The sequence below is a fragment of the Carcharodon carcharias genome, chromosome 1, assembly GCF_017639515.1.
Source record: "Carcharodon carcharias isolate sCarCar2 chromosome 1, sCarCar2.pri, whole genome shotgun sequence".
Classification (NCBI taxonomy): domain Eukaryota; kingdom Metazoa; phylum Chordata; class Chondrichthyes; order Lamniformes; family Lamnidae; genus Carcharodon; species Carcharodon carcharias.
Genome location: NC_054467.1, coordinates 246654469 through 246672839, shown reverse-complemented (window position 1 = coordinate 246672839; position 18371 = coordinate 246654469). Strand labels below are relative to the sequence as shown.

General features: G+C 42.9%; 1 protein-coding gene across 3 annotated transcripts in view; it reads right to left on the bottom strand.

The window, feature by feature from the left end:
- The window catches only part of dnaaf9 (dynein axonemal assembly factor 9), a 237916-nt gene that overhangs the window by 64086 nt on the left and 155459 nt on the right, over positions 1 to 18371 (bottom strand). For all 3 annotated transcript variants that reach the window (XM_041190151.1, XM_041190158.1, XM_041190167.1), the window contains 4 exons: positions 18206 to 18352; positions 8777 to 8865; positions 6264 to 6365; positions 5656 to 5770 (listed from right to left, as the gene is read on the bottom strand). In XM_041190151.1, the coding sequence (XP_041046085.1) occupies positions 5656 to 5770; positions 6264 to 6365; positions 8777 to 8865; positions 18206 to 18352 (453 nt within the window). The remainder of the gene's footprint in view (positions 1 to 5655; positions 5771 to 6263; positions 6366 to 8776; positions 8866 to 18205; positions 18353 to 18371) is intronic.

The following is an 18371-nucleotide window of genomic DNA, read 5'->3' as shown; positions in this document are numbered from 1 at the left end:
TTTTAAACTGTAAAAACCTTTAAACTGTAAAAGTTTCAGCAGATGGGCTGAAGCAGGGGTGATGTTTTGGAGATAGAAAATGAGGTTTCACATCTGGTGAAATATGAGGTTGGACTCTCACCTTGAGGTCATATATAATATTAAGGTTACGGACATCCTGGTTTGGTCTCAAACTGTGCCAAGGAAGCTAGCAAATGCTATTTGCAGCAGGGGCTGAAAACAATGGTTTAAATCTTCCCAACATTCTACTGAAAGAAATTTCTGCTCATTCAACACGCCTATTGGGTGTTGGATAAGCAGTCTGATAATTTAGAGACAATGGTGGACTAAGGAAGGTGGTGAAGAGGTAGAGCTATACATGTGAAAATTAATGCTGTGCTTTTGAATAATGTCGCTGAGGGGCAGCATAGATGAAAAATAGAAGTGGGCCAAGGATCGATCCCTGGGAGACACCAGAGGTAATGGGGCAGGAGCAGGAAGAGAAGCCATTGCAAGTGATACTCTGGCTACAATTAATTGGATAATAATAGAACTATATGAGAGTGTCCCACCCAGCTGGATGACAGTGGAGAGTAATTGGAGGATGGTGTACTCAACTGTGGAAAAGGATGCAGACAAGTCAAAAAGGATGAGGAGGGAAAGCTGTCCTTTATCACAGTCACATAGCATGTCACTTATGACTTTGATAAGAGCCACTTTAGTACTCGGTCAGGGCAGAAGTCTGGATGGATTCAAGCATACAGTTCTGGAAATAATGGGAATTGATTTGGGAGGGGATATTACATTTAAGGACTTTGGAGAAGAAATGCAGTTTGGATGGTAGCTAACTTGATAGAATCAAGGAAAAAGCAAAATACTGCAGATGCTGGAAATCAAACAGAAAATGCTGGAAAAACTCAGTAGGTCTGACAACATCTGAGGAGAGAGAAACAGAGTTAATGTTTTCAGTCCGTATGACCTTTCTTCAGAGCTAAAGAGTGGTAGAAATGTGATGAAATTTATACTGTTTAAACTGGGCTGAGCAGGTGAAGCTGGATAGAAGGCCAGCAATAGGTGGGGGCAAAGGAAAGATTGACAAAATGTCATGAGCTACATGGGACAAAGGGAGTGTTAACAGTAGTGTAAGGGCTAAAAAAGATGGTGCTGATAGTGGCATAAAGATAAGAAAGCAGAATGTGATAATAGCAGAACAAGGGTGAGCACTCTGGGAAAGAACGACATGGAACAAGTAACAGATGGCCCTTTCAGGAATGGGTTTGGGGGGGAGGGGCGGTGGTGGGGAAGAAAAAGGATAGAAAACAGGATAAGAAAAAGGAGGAGATGAAACAATGAAAATAAAAATAAAAATAAGTGGATAAAAAATAAAAATGAATTTGGAAAAAGGGATTAAAAAAGGGTGAAGATAGAGGAGAGAGTTCACATCGGAAGTTGTTGAACTCAATGTTAAGTCCTGAAGGCTGTGAAGTGCCTAATCTGAAGATGAGGTGCTGATCTTCCAGTTTTCTTTGGGCTTCACTGGAACATTGCAGCAGACCAAGGATGGACATGTGGGCATGAGAGCAGGATGGTGTATTGAAATGGCAAGCAACAGAAAGGTCTGGGTCATGCTTGCAGACAGACCAAAGGTGTTCCACAAAGCAGTCACCCAGTCTGTGTTTGGTCTCCCCAATGTAGAGGAGACCGCATTGGGAGCAGCGAATGCAGTAGACCAAATTGAAGGAATGTTTGTGCCCTTGAACAGTGAAGGGGCAGGAGGTAAAGGGGCAGGTGTTGCACATTCTGTGGTTGCATAGGAAGGTGCCATGGGAAGTGGATGAGGTGTTGGCGGTGAAGCAGGAGTGGACCAGGGTGTCCCAGAGGGAACGGTCCCTACGGAATGCTGACAGAGGAGGTGAGGGAAAGATGTGTTTGGTGGTGGCATCATGCTGGGCTTAGCGGAAATGGAGGAGGATAATCCTTTGAATGCGGAGGCTGGTAGGGTGAAAAGGGAGGACAAAGGGGACCTATCATGGTTCTGGGAGGGGTGGGGGGAGGTATGAGGGTAGAGGTGTGAGAGATGGGTCCAACACAGTTGAGGGCCCCAGTAGGTGGGAAACCTTGGTTTAGGGAGAAGGAAGACATGTCAGGAGCGCCATTTTGGAAAGTGGCCTCATCAGAACAGATGCGACGGAGGCGAAGGAAATGACAGAATAGGATGGAGCTATGGAGGAGCTGGCATAAAAGAAGAGTTGTGGCCTGGGGCAAATCAGCCACGATCTTATTGAATGGCAGGTCAGACTTATGTTTTTATGTTCTTACAGGAAGCAGGGTGTGAAGAACTGTAGTCAAGGTAGCTGTGGGAGTCGGTAGGCTTGTGATGAATATTGGTGGACTGTCTAGCACCAGAAATGGAGACAGAGGTGTCAAGGAAGGGAAGGATCGGAGATGGATCATGTATAAGTGATAGAAGGGTGGACATTGGAAGCAAAATTGATAAATTTTTCTAGGTCCAGGTGAGAGCATGAAGCGGCACCAAATGTACTGAAAATAAAGTTGTGGGAGGGAGCCTGGGTAGGACTGGAACAAGGAATATTCAACATTCCCCATAAAGAGACAGGCATAACTGGGGCCCATGCGGGTGCCCTTGCCAAACTTTTTATTTGGAGGAAGTGAGATAAATTTAAGGAGAAATAGTTCAGTGAGAGAACAAATTCAGCCAGACAGATGAGAATGGTGGTGAATGGGGATTGTCCAGGCCTTTGTTCAAGAAAGAAGCGGAGAGCCCTCAGACCATCCTGGTGGGGGATGGAGGTGTAGAGGGATTGGACATAAATGGTGAAAAGGAGGAGGTTAGGGCCAGGGAACTGGAAATTACTGATATGACATAGGGCAGAGGAATGGAAAGAGGTGGCAAGAGACTGAACAAGGGGTGAGAGAACAGAGTCAAGATAGGAAGAAATGAGTTCCGTGAGACAGGAACAGGTTGACAATCGGTCTACCGAGACAGTCCAGTTTGAGGATTTTGGGAAGGAGGTAGAAGCGTGCTGTCTGGTGTTGGGAGACTATGATGCTGGAAGCTATGGAGGGAAGATCTCCAGAGGAGATAAGTCAGTGACAGTCCTGAGAACAATGGCTTGATGTTTGGTGGTGGAGTCATGGTCCAGGGGAAGTTGGGAAAAAGTGTCTGAGAGTTGGCGCTCAGCCTCTGTGAGGTAGAGGTCAGTGCACCAGACAACAACAGCACCACCCTTGTCGGCTGGTTTGATAACAAAGTCAGGGTTGGACCTAAGAGAACGGAGTGCTGTAAGTTCAGAAGGAGACAAGTTAGGGTGGGTGAGAGGAGCAATCAAGGAGAAATTGAGACAGCTGATGTCACACCGACAGTTCTCAATGAAAAGGTCAAGAGCAGGTAAGAGGCCAGAAGAAAGGGGCCAGGTGGAGGGAGAATACTGGAGCTGGGTGAAAGCATCCGTTGAACAGGGGGAGGACTCCTGCCCAAAGAAGTGAGCATGGAATCGAAGGCAGCGGAAGAAGAGTTCAGTATCTTGCCAAGCCCAAAATTCATTGAGGTGAGGGCGTAAGGGTATGAAACAGTCCTTAGCTGAGTACTGAACATTCAGCATCAGAGAGGGGAAGGTCAGAAGGTATGGTGAATACAAGGCAAGGGCTGGGGTTAGAAGAAGGGATGGGGGGTCAGAGGGACAGAAAGGGGTGGAGGGTCCTGGATGGGCATTGGTAGAGTCAAGGGTTTGATTTTGAGGAGAGGGGGCAGATTTAAAGGAGAAAGGGACAATATCTGAAGAGAGAACACCGTTAACAGTGTTGGCTAACATGAGGACCAGAAGGTAAAGTTGGATGGTCAGCAGTTTAGTGGGAATAGGTTTGAGGGAGCAAGAAGTCAATCTCATGGAGAGGATGTGCTCAGGAATATTTCAAAAGGATTTTAACCTATATTTCCCAAAAGCTGACTTCTGTAGCAAAGTTGTCCTACTGTAAAGACAGTATTGCCCATGAATCAGTCACTGTATTAGAGAAGCAAGAGCCTCTAAAATATTAATCCATCTGCTGATTCTACGATTTTCTGTATATAAGTCAGTTACAACTTATAATATGTGTCAGCTCATGATTCTAATGAAAGGTCCTTGACCTGAAACATTGGCCTGTAACTTCTGTGCTCTCCAGCGTCGGATTTGGAGGTACCCCAAAAGTGCGCTGGGGAAATCGATCTGGGAAGTTCCCAGGTTAGGGTTTGCACGGCAATTTTCCACAAGTGCACACTTCCTCTTGACAATTGTGCTGCGCTGGGAACCATCCAAAAATGCGGTTTAAATCACAAACCTTGGATGGTTCCGCCGGGGTTATGGCAATGGTAACCCAAAAAAAGTTAGAAGAATTAAAACCTCTTCTAACTTCTGAGTAACTATTATAAAGACCCAGACCGACCCCATGGGACTCTCCAACACCCTTGATAATCCCCCCCACCCCACAGAGCTCACCGCACCCTGACCCCTGACCTCCGACATCCCCCCAACCCACCTCCAACATCCTCACACCCACCCGCTGCCACCCCCCCACCCCCCAAGACTGCGGACCCCCCCACGAGCACTCTGGACCTCGGACACAACCCCCCCAACACAATCCCCACCCCACCCCCTCCCCTCGACCATCCAGACCTCCGACCAAACTCCACCCCCCAATCTCGGACCCCCCCCCCCCACAATCCCCCAGACCTCAGACCCCACTTCAACCTCGGACCCACAGCGCCCCCCGCGCTGACCTTGGATCCCATGCCTCAGGCCAACCCCATGCCTCCCCCCTGTCCCCACACCCTCCCCAGGGCTCCCCCCCTCCCTGGCCATCTGACCGACCACCACCACTCCCCCAGACACCCCCAATCCCCAAATCTTACGCACTTTCCTTAGACATTTACCTTCCCCTGGCCTAACAATTTCCCTGGCCCTTTAAACTTACCTGCTTTACGGCAGCAAGTGTCATTAAATAAAGGGACCGTGGCCTCCTTGAATACGCTGAAGCTACACTTGCTGGGGCCTGCAAGGAGTCTTTCGATGCAGGCCCCAAACAGTTCTGGCGAACAGAAGTGACAACATAATTTTCAAGCCCAGGTAAGTAGGTTTTATTTCTTCTAATTTCTGCGGGCCAGCACTTTGACGCTAGTCAGAGGTTACGACCCGTTTCTCTCCCACAGATGTTGCCTGACCTGCTGCGTATTTCCAGCATTTTTTGTGTTTCTATTCCAGATTTCTAGAACCTGCAGTTTCTACTTTTTGAATCTTCTGTATACATCATGAAAATGAAATATATTAACTCTTACGCCCAGAAGATATAGTTCTACTCCTATTAGGATAGTATTCTTATACACCGAAAGATATGTTAAATGTGATTAATAAGCTGTGGGTTATTAATACCAATGTGTAATCGGATAAAAATTATGTAGCGATTAAAATGAGTGGAAAGGCAACTAATAAAGTACTGATTAACCCAAGTACCAACACTTTGGCTGATCACTATTTTTATGCTGTCCTGATGGGACAGCTGGGCTTCTAAGTAACTACATTCACTCAATAATTCCACACACAATCTCGCAATTGCTAGTAAAGAAAAAGTATATAACATTTTAAGCATTGGTCTTGAAAGGCAAAGAATGTGCTCCATTACCTTGTTCTGGTGTTCACTGATTGAGGAGGATAGCTTAGGCTGCAGTAATATGGACAGATCACACCTTCTCACTGGTTCATGGCTCACACTACTCACAGCAAAATGCTGTAAAAACCTGCAATCAATTTAGAGACAGATCCAGTTTCCATTATTTGTTCAATCATTGTATCTAAAGCTGAGATAAGAATCTGGCTATCACACATAATTAAGATATAAATCTTTACAGATAATACACAAATGAGTTCAGAAATACTTGCTGTAAACTACAAGTTTTAATGTTAATCAAACTTCAGTACCAAAAACATCTTTGTAACAGAATTTGAACAAGTATTTTGTGCTATTTTTCACTAATATTGGGGCTCCCCTACTATTTAGTTCTCCAAAGAGGCATCGATGCAAGTTTCTTAGCTTAGCTTAAAAATGTTGCAGATGTAGGCATTCCTCATCCAAGAGTTGGGATTTAATGGAAGGATAACAAGAAGCAGAAACATTTAGGCCAGAATATCAGTCAAAGGCAACTGAAGCATTAATCGAAAGGTAGAGGGGTGGATGGTATACATCATTCAATAGTTAGGATTTCATATAGTAATAACAAAAGAAACACTTACATGTCAAAATCTGGTAGGTTAGCACTGACTCTTTTTAAACGGTCCCATTGTTCATCTCGAGGTATAGACTGGACCTCAAAGAGCTTTTCCAGGTTCAAGTGTCTGTTGGAAATCAGGGAGCAATACCAAAATAAGTCAATGTGTGCAATGTTATAAATACAATTTAAATATATTGAATTTCAAACATTAATGCTCAAGAAGAATGTTTACTTCAATATTGATGTACTGTGTTAGGTAGTTTTAAAGCCATACTTTATTTCACTGAAACTTAAAATTCAAGGCTAAGTTAATACACCTTATACAAAAAAGCAAAAAGCTCAAGATGCTGAAAATCTGAACAGCAAATGCTGGGAATACTCATTATGCCTATCAGCATTTGTGGAGAGAGAAACAAAGGTCAATGACTTATCAGAACTGCAAAATGTTAGAGACGTAATAGGTTCTGAGCAAGTACAGAGGCAGGGGAGGGGTAAGGTAAAAAAGAACAAAAAAGGAAGGTCTATGATAGGGCAGAAGACAGGAAAGATAAAATGGCAAAAGGGATTATGGTGCAAGGCAAAAGTGGATGGTAATGGGACAGGTAAAGAAACAGAAGATGGGGCTGAAGGAGGTGTAAATGGCAACGTGGTGTATTCACCACAAGCATAACCCCAACTATCTGTTCTTAGAAGCTTTTCTAATTATGATTTGTAATGCTTCCCTATTAAACAAGGCACAATAATCAATAAAATAAAAAGAATTAACTGGCCCCTGAAGAAGTTTAAGTTTATTAAGGAGATCCAGCACAGATTTGTAAAAGGCAGATCGCATTTGACCAATCTAATTTAATTTTTTTGATGAAGTAACAGAGAAAGTTGATGAAGAGATGCCAGTGGTTGTTTTCTATGTGGGTTTTAAGAAGGCATTTAACAAAGTACCACGGAAAGGTCTGGTTAGCAAAAGTAAGGCTCATGGAATAATCATGGGTCAGTGTCATTTTGGAAAAAAAAAGATTGGCTTAAGGACAGGAAACAGTGAGTCCTAGTGAATGTTTGTCGTTCAGGCTGGAAGATGTTAGATCGTGGTGATTCCCAAAGGTCAATGCTAGGATCACTGCTTTTTGATTTATATAAATGACTTGTATATTGGAATACAGAGAAAAATTTCAAAATTTGCGGCGGGGAGATGAAAGATGGGGACAATGTTCTGTCAGTCTGTCAGGCAGGTGGCATGGAAGTAAGCGTGGGGGTGACATCTTGGGGGCTGCCCTGTGTGCAGGGCATCCCCGAAAGAGGTACCCACTCCTCCTTCATTCCTGCCTTTGTTCATGCTGGCCTTCAGAAATGGGTTGCCCACTCCAAGTAATGGTGTGGGCAGCATATTGTTCAGGTCAATAGGCTTGTTAACAAGCCAAAACAACAGTTAATTATTTATTCATATTTGATGGGCAAGTACCAAAATTAGCAGCCTGCCCAACTAGCATGTTATAAGCGTGAGCTCGGGAGTGAGCGGGAAGGCGATGGGCTAGCTACCTGACCTTTTTTATGTGCCCTGCCTGCCGAAAACATGCCTGGCAGGTACACATTAAACACAGCCCCTAGAGTATTGCAACCAGATCTGATTATATCACTTTAGGAAAGATGTGAGGCTCCTTGAGAGGGCACAGAAAGATTTATCAGAATGGATCCAGGGGTTGAAAAGAAATAATGTGCAAGTTATGGGGATAAGGCAGGGGAGTGGGACTAGCTGGAATGCCCTTTGAGAGCCAGTGCAGATTCAATGGGCTGAACGGCCTCCTTCTGCACAGTAAAGGTTCTGTGATTCGCGATTTTAGCTACAAGGTTAGGTTGGAGAAGCTGGGGCTGCTCTCCTTGGATTAGAGGAGGTTGATGGGAGAGTTGATAGGGGTGTACAAGATTGTGGCAGATTTAGTCAAGACGCACAAAGAAAAGCTGTTCCCATTAACTGATGATACAAGGACTAGTGGACACAAAATTAAACTTTTTGGCAAGAGATGCAGAGTGGGAATGTGATAATGCCTAGAATACTCTCTGCCTGTGAAGGTGCTGGAAGTGGAGACAATCAATTATTTCAAATGAAAATTTTATAGGCACTTGAGAATTGATAAACTTGCAGAGCTATGGGGATGGTGTGGGGGGAATGAGGCCGACTGGATTGCTCTAGAGAACATAAATTTGATGGGCTGAATGGCCTCCTTCTGAGCCATAATGATGCTATGACTTTTAAGTTTTGCACATTGAGGTGGCTGGGTTCCTCTGCATATGTGTAAGGAACAATCAGTGCATTGAACAAGTCTGCTTAAATTGAAATAGATGTGCTTCCAGTCAGCCAATCAAAAGGATAAATTTGGGTAAATATTGGAAAGAAAACAGTCCCGAACCTACTGACTGAAAGGCAACAGTGGAAATATGAGAGATAAAAATGACAAAATGTAAATTTAAGAAAATTGTTTTGGTACACTTAATTCTTGCTTTAATTTTCAATATCCCTGACTGGCTAAACAAATTACTTACAGCTTTCTCTGCTCTTCAGATAACTGATTATTCTGACACATTTTTAGTGTAATCCCTGACTCTCCCGCCTGCTGCCATGGAGACATCACCTAAAATGTAAAATCAAGATCAAATTTAAAGCTATTTTTAGGAGAAGAAAATAGACATTTCTCAAATACATACAATTTTCTCTGTTTAACCACCTGGGCACATAATAATACGATAAAGATGATCCTTTAACGATACCAGTAGACTTCAGTGTAAGTATCAACACCATTTGTCCCTTGAATATACACAATTTCTACCAATTTTCTTGCAGCTGAGTTTACAATAACTCAGCATATGAAGTACAACATGAAAAATAGCCTTTGAAAAAATTGCAAAAGAGCCACAGGCAGCATGAAAACTTCTTTACAGAGTGAGTGGTTAGGAACTGGAATGGATTGCCTGAGAGTGTGGTGGAGGCAGATTCAACCAGACTTTCAAAAAGGTAATTGAATAAGCACTTGAACAGAAACAGTTAGCAGGGCTATGGGGAAAGGGTGCGGCTGGTTATGTTGTCTTGCAGACAGCTGGCACAGACATGATGGGCTGAATGACCCCTTTTTGTGCTGCAACCATTCTATGATTCTGATTCTATCATCCATCATTGCACACATGGAATTTATTTCAGCCTGTTTATGTTTATTTGTGCCCAAGTATTACAGTCAAGGGCGACAAATCTTAAACATTCTCTCAGCACCATGCATTGAGTTACATTTCAGAGATACCCACCTCTCCAACCACTATTCATCACACCTTCAATTGCATCTGTATGACTTTACACATTCAGCACAATGCACTCACAACAAATGATTGGAGAGAAAATCTAGAACCATCATTGAAACTGCAATACGTGGTTTCATTTGAGACCACCAACAGTACAAAACTACACAACAGAAACCACTGGTGGATTATTCCAATGACATATGGAGGCAAATTCAATGCTTAAATTTACTATGCTTAATTTAGTTTTGAATTCAATCAATGTTTGTTCCTCCAAAACATCATTTTTATTATCTGTGTTAAAAACAGCATGGGAACCAGGACAAAGCATTGGAAAAGAGCATCAAGGTTTGTGAAGACTGGGAGAGGCAGATAGCATTAGATTAAGAGATAGTAATGTATTAGGTAGGGTCAGTCCAAGAGGGAATGCAATAGGATTTACAGTGCATGTATGCCAGTGCACAAGCATGGTAAATAAAGTCAGTGAGTTGCAGGTGCAGATAGCCACATGGGAATATAATGTTTTGGTGATAACTGATACCAGCTCGAAAAAAAGGGCAAAACTGGGTACAAAATGTTCCTGGATACAAGGACCTGGATTTTCACCTGGACCCGACCTATGCACTTTCCAAAATGCACATCAACCCATGTATGACTTATCAGGGATTTTTTGTCTTTCTCACACAGGGTTTAGGTTCGCATTCACTGTGCATTTCGGAGCCACAATGGAATGTGTGAGGAGTGTCGGTGCAGAGGCAAGCCAGTTAGAAGGTTTGCTTCGGTTCTACAACACAGCAGCCCAGCTCCCAATATCATTTAGAGCCCCCTAAACCTTACCCCTCAACCCCCAACCACCCCCTATACCCCCTCAGATCATCCATGCCACCTCTGTGCCCCCATGTATCCTCCATAGCCACTGGCCCAGTATGCACTATGTATGGTGAGCTGCATCATTGGGACTCTCAAGTTGACCCCAGCACTCTGGTTATCCATGCAGCACACATTGCAGCAGATCCTCCTGGAAGCTCAGCTGATCTAGGAAAACAAGTGCGCCCCCACCCCCATCCACCAGGGTCTCACCAACATCTCTCACCTCCACTTGAAGTCACTAAGCCCTTTTTGATCCATGCATACAACCCTCAGGCAAAGTGATTTCCACTCTGAAGAAGCTTGGAAAAATGAAAGGTCCTCACAAAACATAACAAATAAACACCTCGTGAGAGACCCAACACAAAAGATCCCTGGTTTCATCTCCCATGAAGCCTCTGGGCCTCCCTAAACCCGCATTCATAGAAACCACGGCACTTGCAGATACCTGCTGCACAAATGGAAAATTAAAACCTCTCCTGCTACTGCCGTCACCCAGTCTCCAGGCGAGGAGACAACTGGACCTGCGAGGGACACCTCTACTTGGGCAGTGGATAAATAGAGGATGAGGCTCAGGGTGTTCATTCACCTTCTGGGAGCGGACACAGCCGGACCAGTGAAGGGCACCACTACTCGGGCAGCGGATAAGTAGTGGGCGAGGCTCGGGACCTTCACCCACCCCCCGGAGCAGAGACAACCAGAACCTGTGGGGGACACCTCAACTCAGGCAGCAGGCCGAGTTTGAAAAACATGCAGGAGTGGCATCACAGGAAAACTGTAAGTTCATTGGTTGGTGAGAAGCTGCTGTTACAGAGTGTTTAAATAGATTAAAACCAGAAAAACGTATCATTTATAAAGAAGTAGCTACTTGGATTTCAGTAAGGAACACTAGAAGTGGGGAAGTAAAGTTAAATTAAGTCAAAGTGAAATAAAGTAATAAAGTAAACCAAAGAAAGATAAAGTTAGCGCAAATGAAGCAAAGTTAAGTTACTAGTAATTTACTCTACTCATTCTACTTACTCTAGTGTAATAAATTGTTTTTAGAGTTATGGGATGACAGGTCAGATCGGCCAGGTGGAGTGTACATCCTGCAGTATGTGTGAAGTTGTGGACACACCATGTGTCCCTGACAAACACATCTGTAGGAAATGTCACCAGCTGCACAAGCTTGAGCTCCAGGTTTCGGAACTTGAGCGGCGGCTGGAGTCACTATTGTGACTGGAGATGATGGCGTAGTGCTATTGTCGCTGGACTCGTATTCCAGAAATCCAGGGTAATATTCTGGGGACCTGGGTTCGAATCCCACCACAGCAGATGGTGGAACTTGAATTCAATAAAAATCCGGCGGTAGATAGTCTTCAAAGAACTATTACATAGCTTACAGCACCTTTACATTCCTTCAAGGTGCAAAAGCCCAAAAAATGTCAGTCAACCGTAGCTGACAAAGGAAGTTAAGGACTGTATAAGATTAAAAGTAAAGGCTTATAAAGTTGCCAGAAGTAGTAGTAAACCTGAGGATTGGGAGGGTTTACAATACAGCAAAGGAAGATCAAGACATTGGTAAAGGGAGAATAGGATATGAATGCAATCTAGCAAGAAACGTAAAAATGGACTATAAAAGCTTCTATAGGTATATAAAAAAGGAAGCATTTGGCTAAGAAAAATGTGGGTCCATTTCAGGCTGAGTCAGGAGAATTTATAATGGGGGAATAGAGAAATGTTGGAGAAGCTAAATGATCACGTTGTGTCTGTTTTCACTGAGGAAGATACAGGAAATCTCCCAGATTTGGAGATCCAAGGGGCTAGGGAGAATGAGGAGTTCAAGGAAATTAAAATAAGTAAGCAGGTTGTATCGGAGAAATTAATGGCACTGAAAGTTTATAAGTCCCTAGAACCTGATATTCTGCATCCCAGAGTGTTGAAATAGGTTGCTAAAGAGATAGTGAATGAATTGGTGATCATTTTCCAAAATTCTATAGATTCTGGGAGGTTCCTGAAGATTGGAAGGTGGCCAATGTCACCCCATTATTCCCTCCGAGAGAGAAAAAAGGGGCCTACAGACCCGTTAGCCGTTAAGAAAAATGCTTGAATCTATTATAAAGGATGGGATAAATGGATACATGGATAATCATGATCCGATTGGGCATAGTCAGTATAGATTTGCGAATGGAAAATCATGTTTGACAAACTTGTTGGCATTTTTTGAGGATGTTACTAATAAAATTGATAAAGAAGAGTCGATAGACGTAGTATACTTGGATTTTCAGAAGGTTTTTGATAAAGTCCTCCACAGGAGGTTGATTAGCAAAATAAAAGCACATGGAATAGGAGGCTAGATAGTGGCATGGATTAAGGATTGGCTAATAGGGAGAAAGCAGAGAGTGGGAATAAGCAGGGCATTCTCGTACTGGCATGCTGTGACTAGTGGGGTTCCGCAAGGATTAGTACTTGGGCCACAGCTGTTCATAATATACATCAATGATTTGGATGTGGGGACCAAACGTAACATTTCCAAGTTTGCGGATGATACAAAGCCAGGCAGGAATTTGTGTTGTGGGAAAGACATAAAACGGCTACAGAAGGATTTGGACAGACTTAGTGAGTGGGTAAGAACATGGCAGATGGAATATAATGTGGAAAAATGTGAGGTTATCCACTTTGGTAGAAGGAACAGATGTGCAGAGTATTTCCTAAATGGTAAGAGATGAAAAAGTGTAAGTGTACAAAGAGACCTGGGTGTCCTTGTCCATAAGTCACTGAAAGCTAAAATGCAGGTGCAGCAAACAATTAGGAAGGCTAACGGAATGTTAGCCTTTATCACAAGATGATTCGTGTACAGGAGTGGTGAAGTCTTGCTTCAATTGTATAGAGACTTGGTTAGGCCACACCTGGAGTGTGCAGTTTTGGTCCTCTTACCTCAGAAAGGATATTATTGCCATAGAGGGAGTGCAATGAAGGTTCACCAGACTTATTCCAGGGATGGCAGGACTGTCTTATGAAGAGAGACGGGGCAAACTGGGCCTGTATTCTCTCGGGTTTCAAGGAATGAGAGGTGAACTAATTGAAATCTACAAAATACTTAAAGGAATAGACACGGTAGATACAGGTAAGGTGTTTCCCCTGGTTGGGAGTCTAGAATCAGAGGACACAATTTCAAAATAATGGGGAAGCCACTTAGGACCGAGAAGAGAAGAAATTTCTTTACTCAAGAGGGTTGTGAATCGTTGGAATTCTCTACCCCAAAGGGCTGTGAAAGCTCAGTCATTGAGTATGTTTAAGGTAGAGATTGATAGATTTCTGATTAACAATAACGTAAAGGGTTTGTGGATTGTGTGGGTAAAAGGCATAGAAGTGTTCGATCAGCCATGATTGTATTGCATGGCAGAAGAGGCTCGACAGGCTGAATAGCCTTCTCCTGTTCCTATGTTCCAGGATTAACCATGGAATACATAATGACTCAATGCCTGACTCAAATACGAAGGAGGTATTACAGCAATACACACCACCAGGCTTGACATAATATCCTGGCTTGACCACCTGTAAAATTATAGTTGTTGCTCCAAATCCAGCATACAAAAGATTATGATGACTTTGCAGAGTCCTCAGGGGCCATGCAATAGCAATAGGAATTATTTTAAAATCATTGGGAAAAAATTAAACCTCTAACAATCTAATAAAGCCTCAAATTCAAATACACTCTCATTGATAGAGGAAAAAATTATTCTTGGATTAATACACCACCTGCTGAGCTATTGAAACCCAGCCAAGTGTTCATAATCACAACAAAAGCTTCCAGCTACATTTCCTGAGATAGACAGAAAGAATGGTGTCCTATTTCCATTTCAGAGCTGTGTGTCTGTCAATCAATGGAGGGAGCAAGTGCAGAGATTTTTTTTAACTTTCAAAAGCAGTGTTTTTTAAATAGCCAGAGATGTCAGTAGACCTATATCATTGCACAAAACATGACTGCAGGGGCAGATAGGGTTTTAAAAAAATATATTTCTGAATGCATTACGGTACTTTTGGCATTTAGAAAAGTACTAAAACGCATGACAACAATTACACAATGCTCGTCAATGTAAGGGTCAACTTACCTTTGCAGGACAGATCACTATGATGTATCACTGCATTAAAAGACATCTACATTACAATACAGCATCTAATAGTGACTTTGAAGATGGCAAATCATTTTGCATTTACCTTTCAGAATGTTCTAGACTCCTTAGAAGGCTTACCCAACAGTCATGAACTCTCCAAGGTGTGTTTTTTGAGGAAAAACAATTTTCCTGTGGTCTCACAATGGGGACCCTGATATTGTAACAGGTGCATATGAGGGTCTTCCCATACACGAAATGGAGAGGGGTTTGGAAGGGTGAGGGACATCATTTCTCCAGTGAAATACAACTAAATTCAGCATTTTGCAACCCAATTCGCACCTCCATTAAGAGATGAAAATCCGGTCCAAGGTGTTTAGGAAAGTTAGGGAAGGAAGGAAAGAAGAAGTGGCAGCATTTACTAAGGAGACTATAAGTGCTGGAGAGAAAGCGTACGCTGGAGAGGTCAAGAACAAAATTTATTTGGTTAGATCTGCCTTCATGAAATCTATGCTGGCTTTCCTTTATTAATCCACATTTGGCCAAGTGACTGTGAATTATCATTTCCAAAATCTTCCCCATCACCAAGGTTAAACTGACTGGTCTACAGTTGCTGCGCTTATCCTTGTGCCATTTTTTGATTGAGGATGTAGCATCTGTAATTCTGCAGTCCTCAGGCGTCACTAAATCTAGGGAGAATTGGAAAATTATGACTCGTGCCTCCGCTAAAGAAAAATAATTTGCAGGACTATGGGAAAGGCAGGAAAGCGGGGTTAGCCGAGTTGCTCTTGCATAGAACCGGCAAGGACATAATGGGCTAAATGGCCTCCTTCTATGTTGTAACCATTCTTTTTATGGTTTTATGATTTTATGGTTAAGGCAGAAACTTTGGATGGAATTGTAGCACCTCAGTCCCTGTCGCAATAGCATGAACATTTCCGGATCTGGAACCTGACTCTCTGCAGAGTGTGTATGGCAATTGCTCTTTACTAGAGCAAATGAATTTTCATCCTGCCTCCAGGCTACCTGATCAATTAGGGAGGGCAAATGGAACAACACATCCATTCTGCGAAAAGAAAGGTTGCTAATTAAAAGGATTCTACACAGCATGTGTCAGAAAAGTTCAGTGGCACTTGGGTTTTTCTGTTTGCAGCAACTACAGGAATGGTGGGAAGACTGCCTCCTCACTGCCCCCTTACCACCCCACCCCTCCCTCCCAACCACTCATGTATCACTCTTAGTTGGAGGTCCTACTGCGGAAGCTGAGGGTTGCAGTCAAGTGAGTTCCGGAATAATGGAAGGAAGAGGACATGCTCTGTAACTCAGCAAGCACAGGTGGGAGTTGTGGAAGAAGTCAGTGGCAGAGTGTGGTCCTAGAATTTGGTGGCAGTGCAATAGCAGGATCGAGGACTTGAAGATGGCAGGGACAACAGCAAATAGCCTAACATTTTCAAGTGCCAAGCCCCACAGTCTAGTCTATGCAGCATCCTCCAGTAAAGCACAAGGCAAGCCAACACAGCTTGCAACTCCATTTGTTCCACTCTCTGAAGGCACCTTACAACCCCATCTGAAAAGCCAACACTCTCACTCATCCAAGCCTCAGTCATCCTTCACAAATGGTACTGCTCCCTCCTCTGCACACAAGTCACCGTGAGCACTCTTGCAGAAGAGAGGCACAATTTGGTGAGAGAAAAAGATATTGGGGTGGGGTGGGGTGGCGGAGAGAGAGAGAGAGAGAGAGAGCGCAAGAGTGGCGTAGTGGAGGGAAGGTGGTGTGCCTACCTGGTCTACTGAGAAGGAGGCCTTATTCAAGAAGGTTGAAGATGCCAGCAGCTACCTGCAGTGACAGCCTGAGCCTCCTGAGACACTGTTTTTCAAACATGTCAGAAGATTTGATTCTCTGCCTGAATGTAGTTCTCCATTTATAGCTGCAGGGGGGAGGGGGGGTGGTGTGTGTGTGTGTGTGTGTGTGTGTGTGTGTGTGTGTGTGTGTGTGTGTGTGTGTGTGTGTGGGGACTTGCCTCCTTACAGCTAGATCACGTTGTCCTTCCCAACTGCCCTCTGGTGGGCATGTTGCTGAGGAGAAGATAGCTGTTGTTGCTGTTGGGGGCTGTGGTCTCTGCTCTTGCCCCTCACAGAAGTGGCAGGTAGAGCTTCATAAACTGCTCCCCTGCTGTGGTGAAGACTGGCAGCAGGGAAGTGCAGCTAAAGGTGAGTGAAGTTAGCAATCAACTATCAAGTAGCAAAAGCACTCAGAAAAGCTTTGAACAGCATCTGGTAATGGACATGGCTGGAGCTCTTCAGGGTCCTGCTCAAATATCAATTTTCGTGAAATTTCCATCTTGCTCGCTCCTGAGCCGGCCTTCAACAGGCTGGAAAATTCTGCTGTATGTTAATATTCAAGTTAGACTGAACAGGTAGGTGACAAAAAGTGAGTAAACATGTTTAGAATCATTTATTTGTAACTTCTATGTGTCCAAATGGAGCTGGACTAATGCCTTACTAATTAATATCTGTATTCCTTGATAACGTAATCCAGGAGTTTATATAATTGTCAAACAAGAGTTTCAAGTCCCAGACCACTGGATATTTAACAAATTTTGAGACTTTACAAATGTTTTGCACATCTGGATACAAAATTAATTTGAGATAATGTGCTGCAATTGCAGCAACATAAGCAGGTTAACATAGGCTAAACAATAAACTATAAATAACTCGTGAAAGCAAAAAAAAAGGATTAGCTTAAGGGTTTATTTTTAGCTTTGAAAAACGCACTCTCAGTAAATACAGCATAGACTGCAATTTGAATAAATGCTCAATTTTATACGAGGTGTCTCAGGAGAAGGATATATCAACCAAGGAAGACCATGTTGCTGCTTATGCTGTGCCTAGGAGTTTGTGGTCAAGATATCTTATATTGCAGGATGGTTAATAGGGGTCCGACTCACGAAGGAGTATCCGTTTGAATATCTTTATAAAGCATTTTCCATCCAGGAGTCAGCCAAGTCATCTTTACGTAATTGTGCAGCTACTGGGAACAGACCAGGATTAAAAAGTGTTTTATTTTAATAGGGTGCACAAAAACTCAGTCGCTTCAGGAGGCAAAAATTGAATGGCATAATGAATAAATGCTGAATTTTGTCCCCACTATAGCCCAACTAAGGTGATTGGAAGGCACACAAATAATTCATCAGGATAATGGGTGAATGAACACCACAATTTTCAGACAGTTACTGCTTGAAATATATCAACTCAGTGAAATTATTTGGACAGTATTTTTTTCTGATGGCTCAAGTATGTCAGGAGAGAAAGGAAGGAAGGAAGAAAAGGAAAGGGAAATTAGTTACTGATAGCAATTCTATCATTGCTTGACATCCAACAACACTAAGGCTTATTCCATGATAAATATCACACGTGTATGGCCATGCAAAAAAAAAAGGGTCACATACTGAAACAAAATTGACCAGCACAACTAAATTTTAAAGGGAACATTGATTTTAAGTACAGATAATGAGAAGTTCATTAATTTTATCAGGTACCAACTATTTTTTAGATCAGTTATTGGTTATAGCAATAATTGTACATACATGAGGTTGTCCTTTTTTAAAATTATAATAAACTCTTTCATTTGGAAACTATCAATTTCTGCCCATGTTACAAGGAGGCAGTTTAAGGAAACATTTGATTATTGGATATCATTCACCATTTGTCTTTATGTTCTTACCTGAGAGTAAAAGGATTTATAGATTTTTGATCTTGGCATAAGTGCAAACATCAGGCAATTCGACGCGGTGTGTAAATGAATGGGCAGATGCGGAAGCAACGATTTCTTGTATTCAATGATAAGGACAGCAACAACACCTGGGGAATTCTAGAGCGTTAAAAACAAA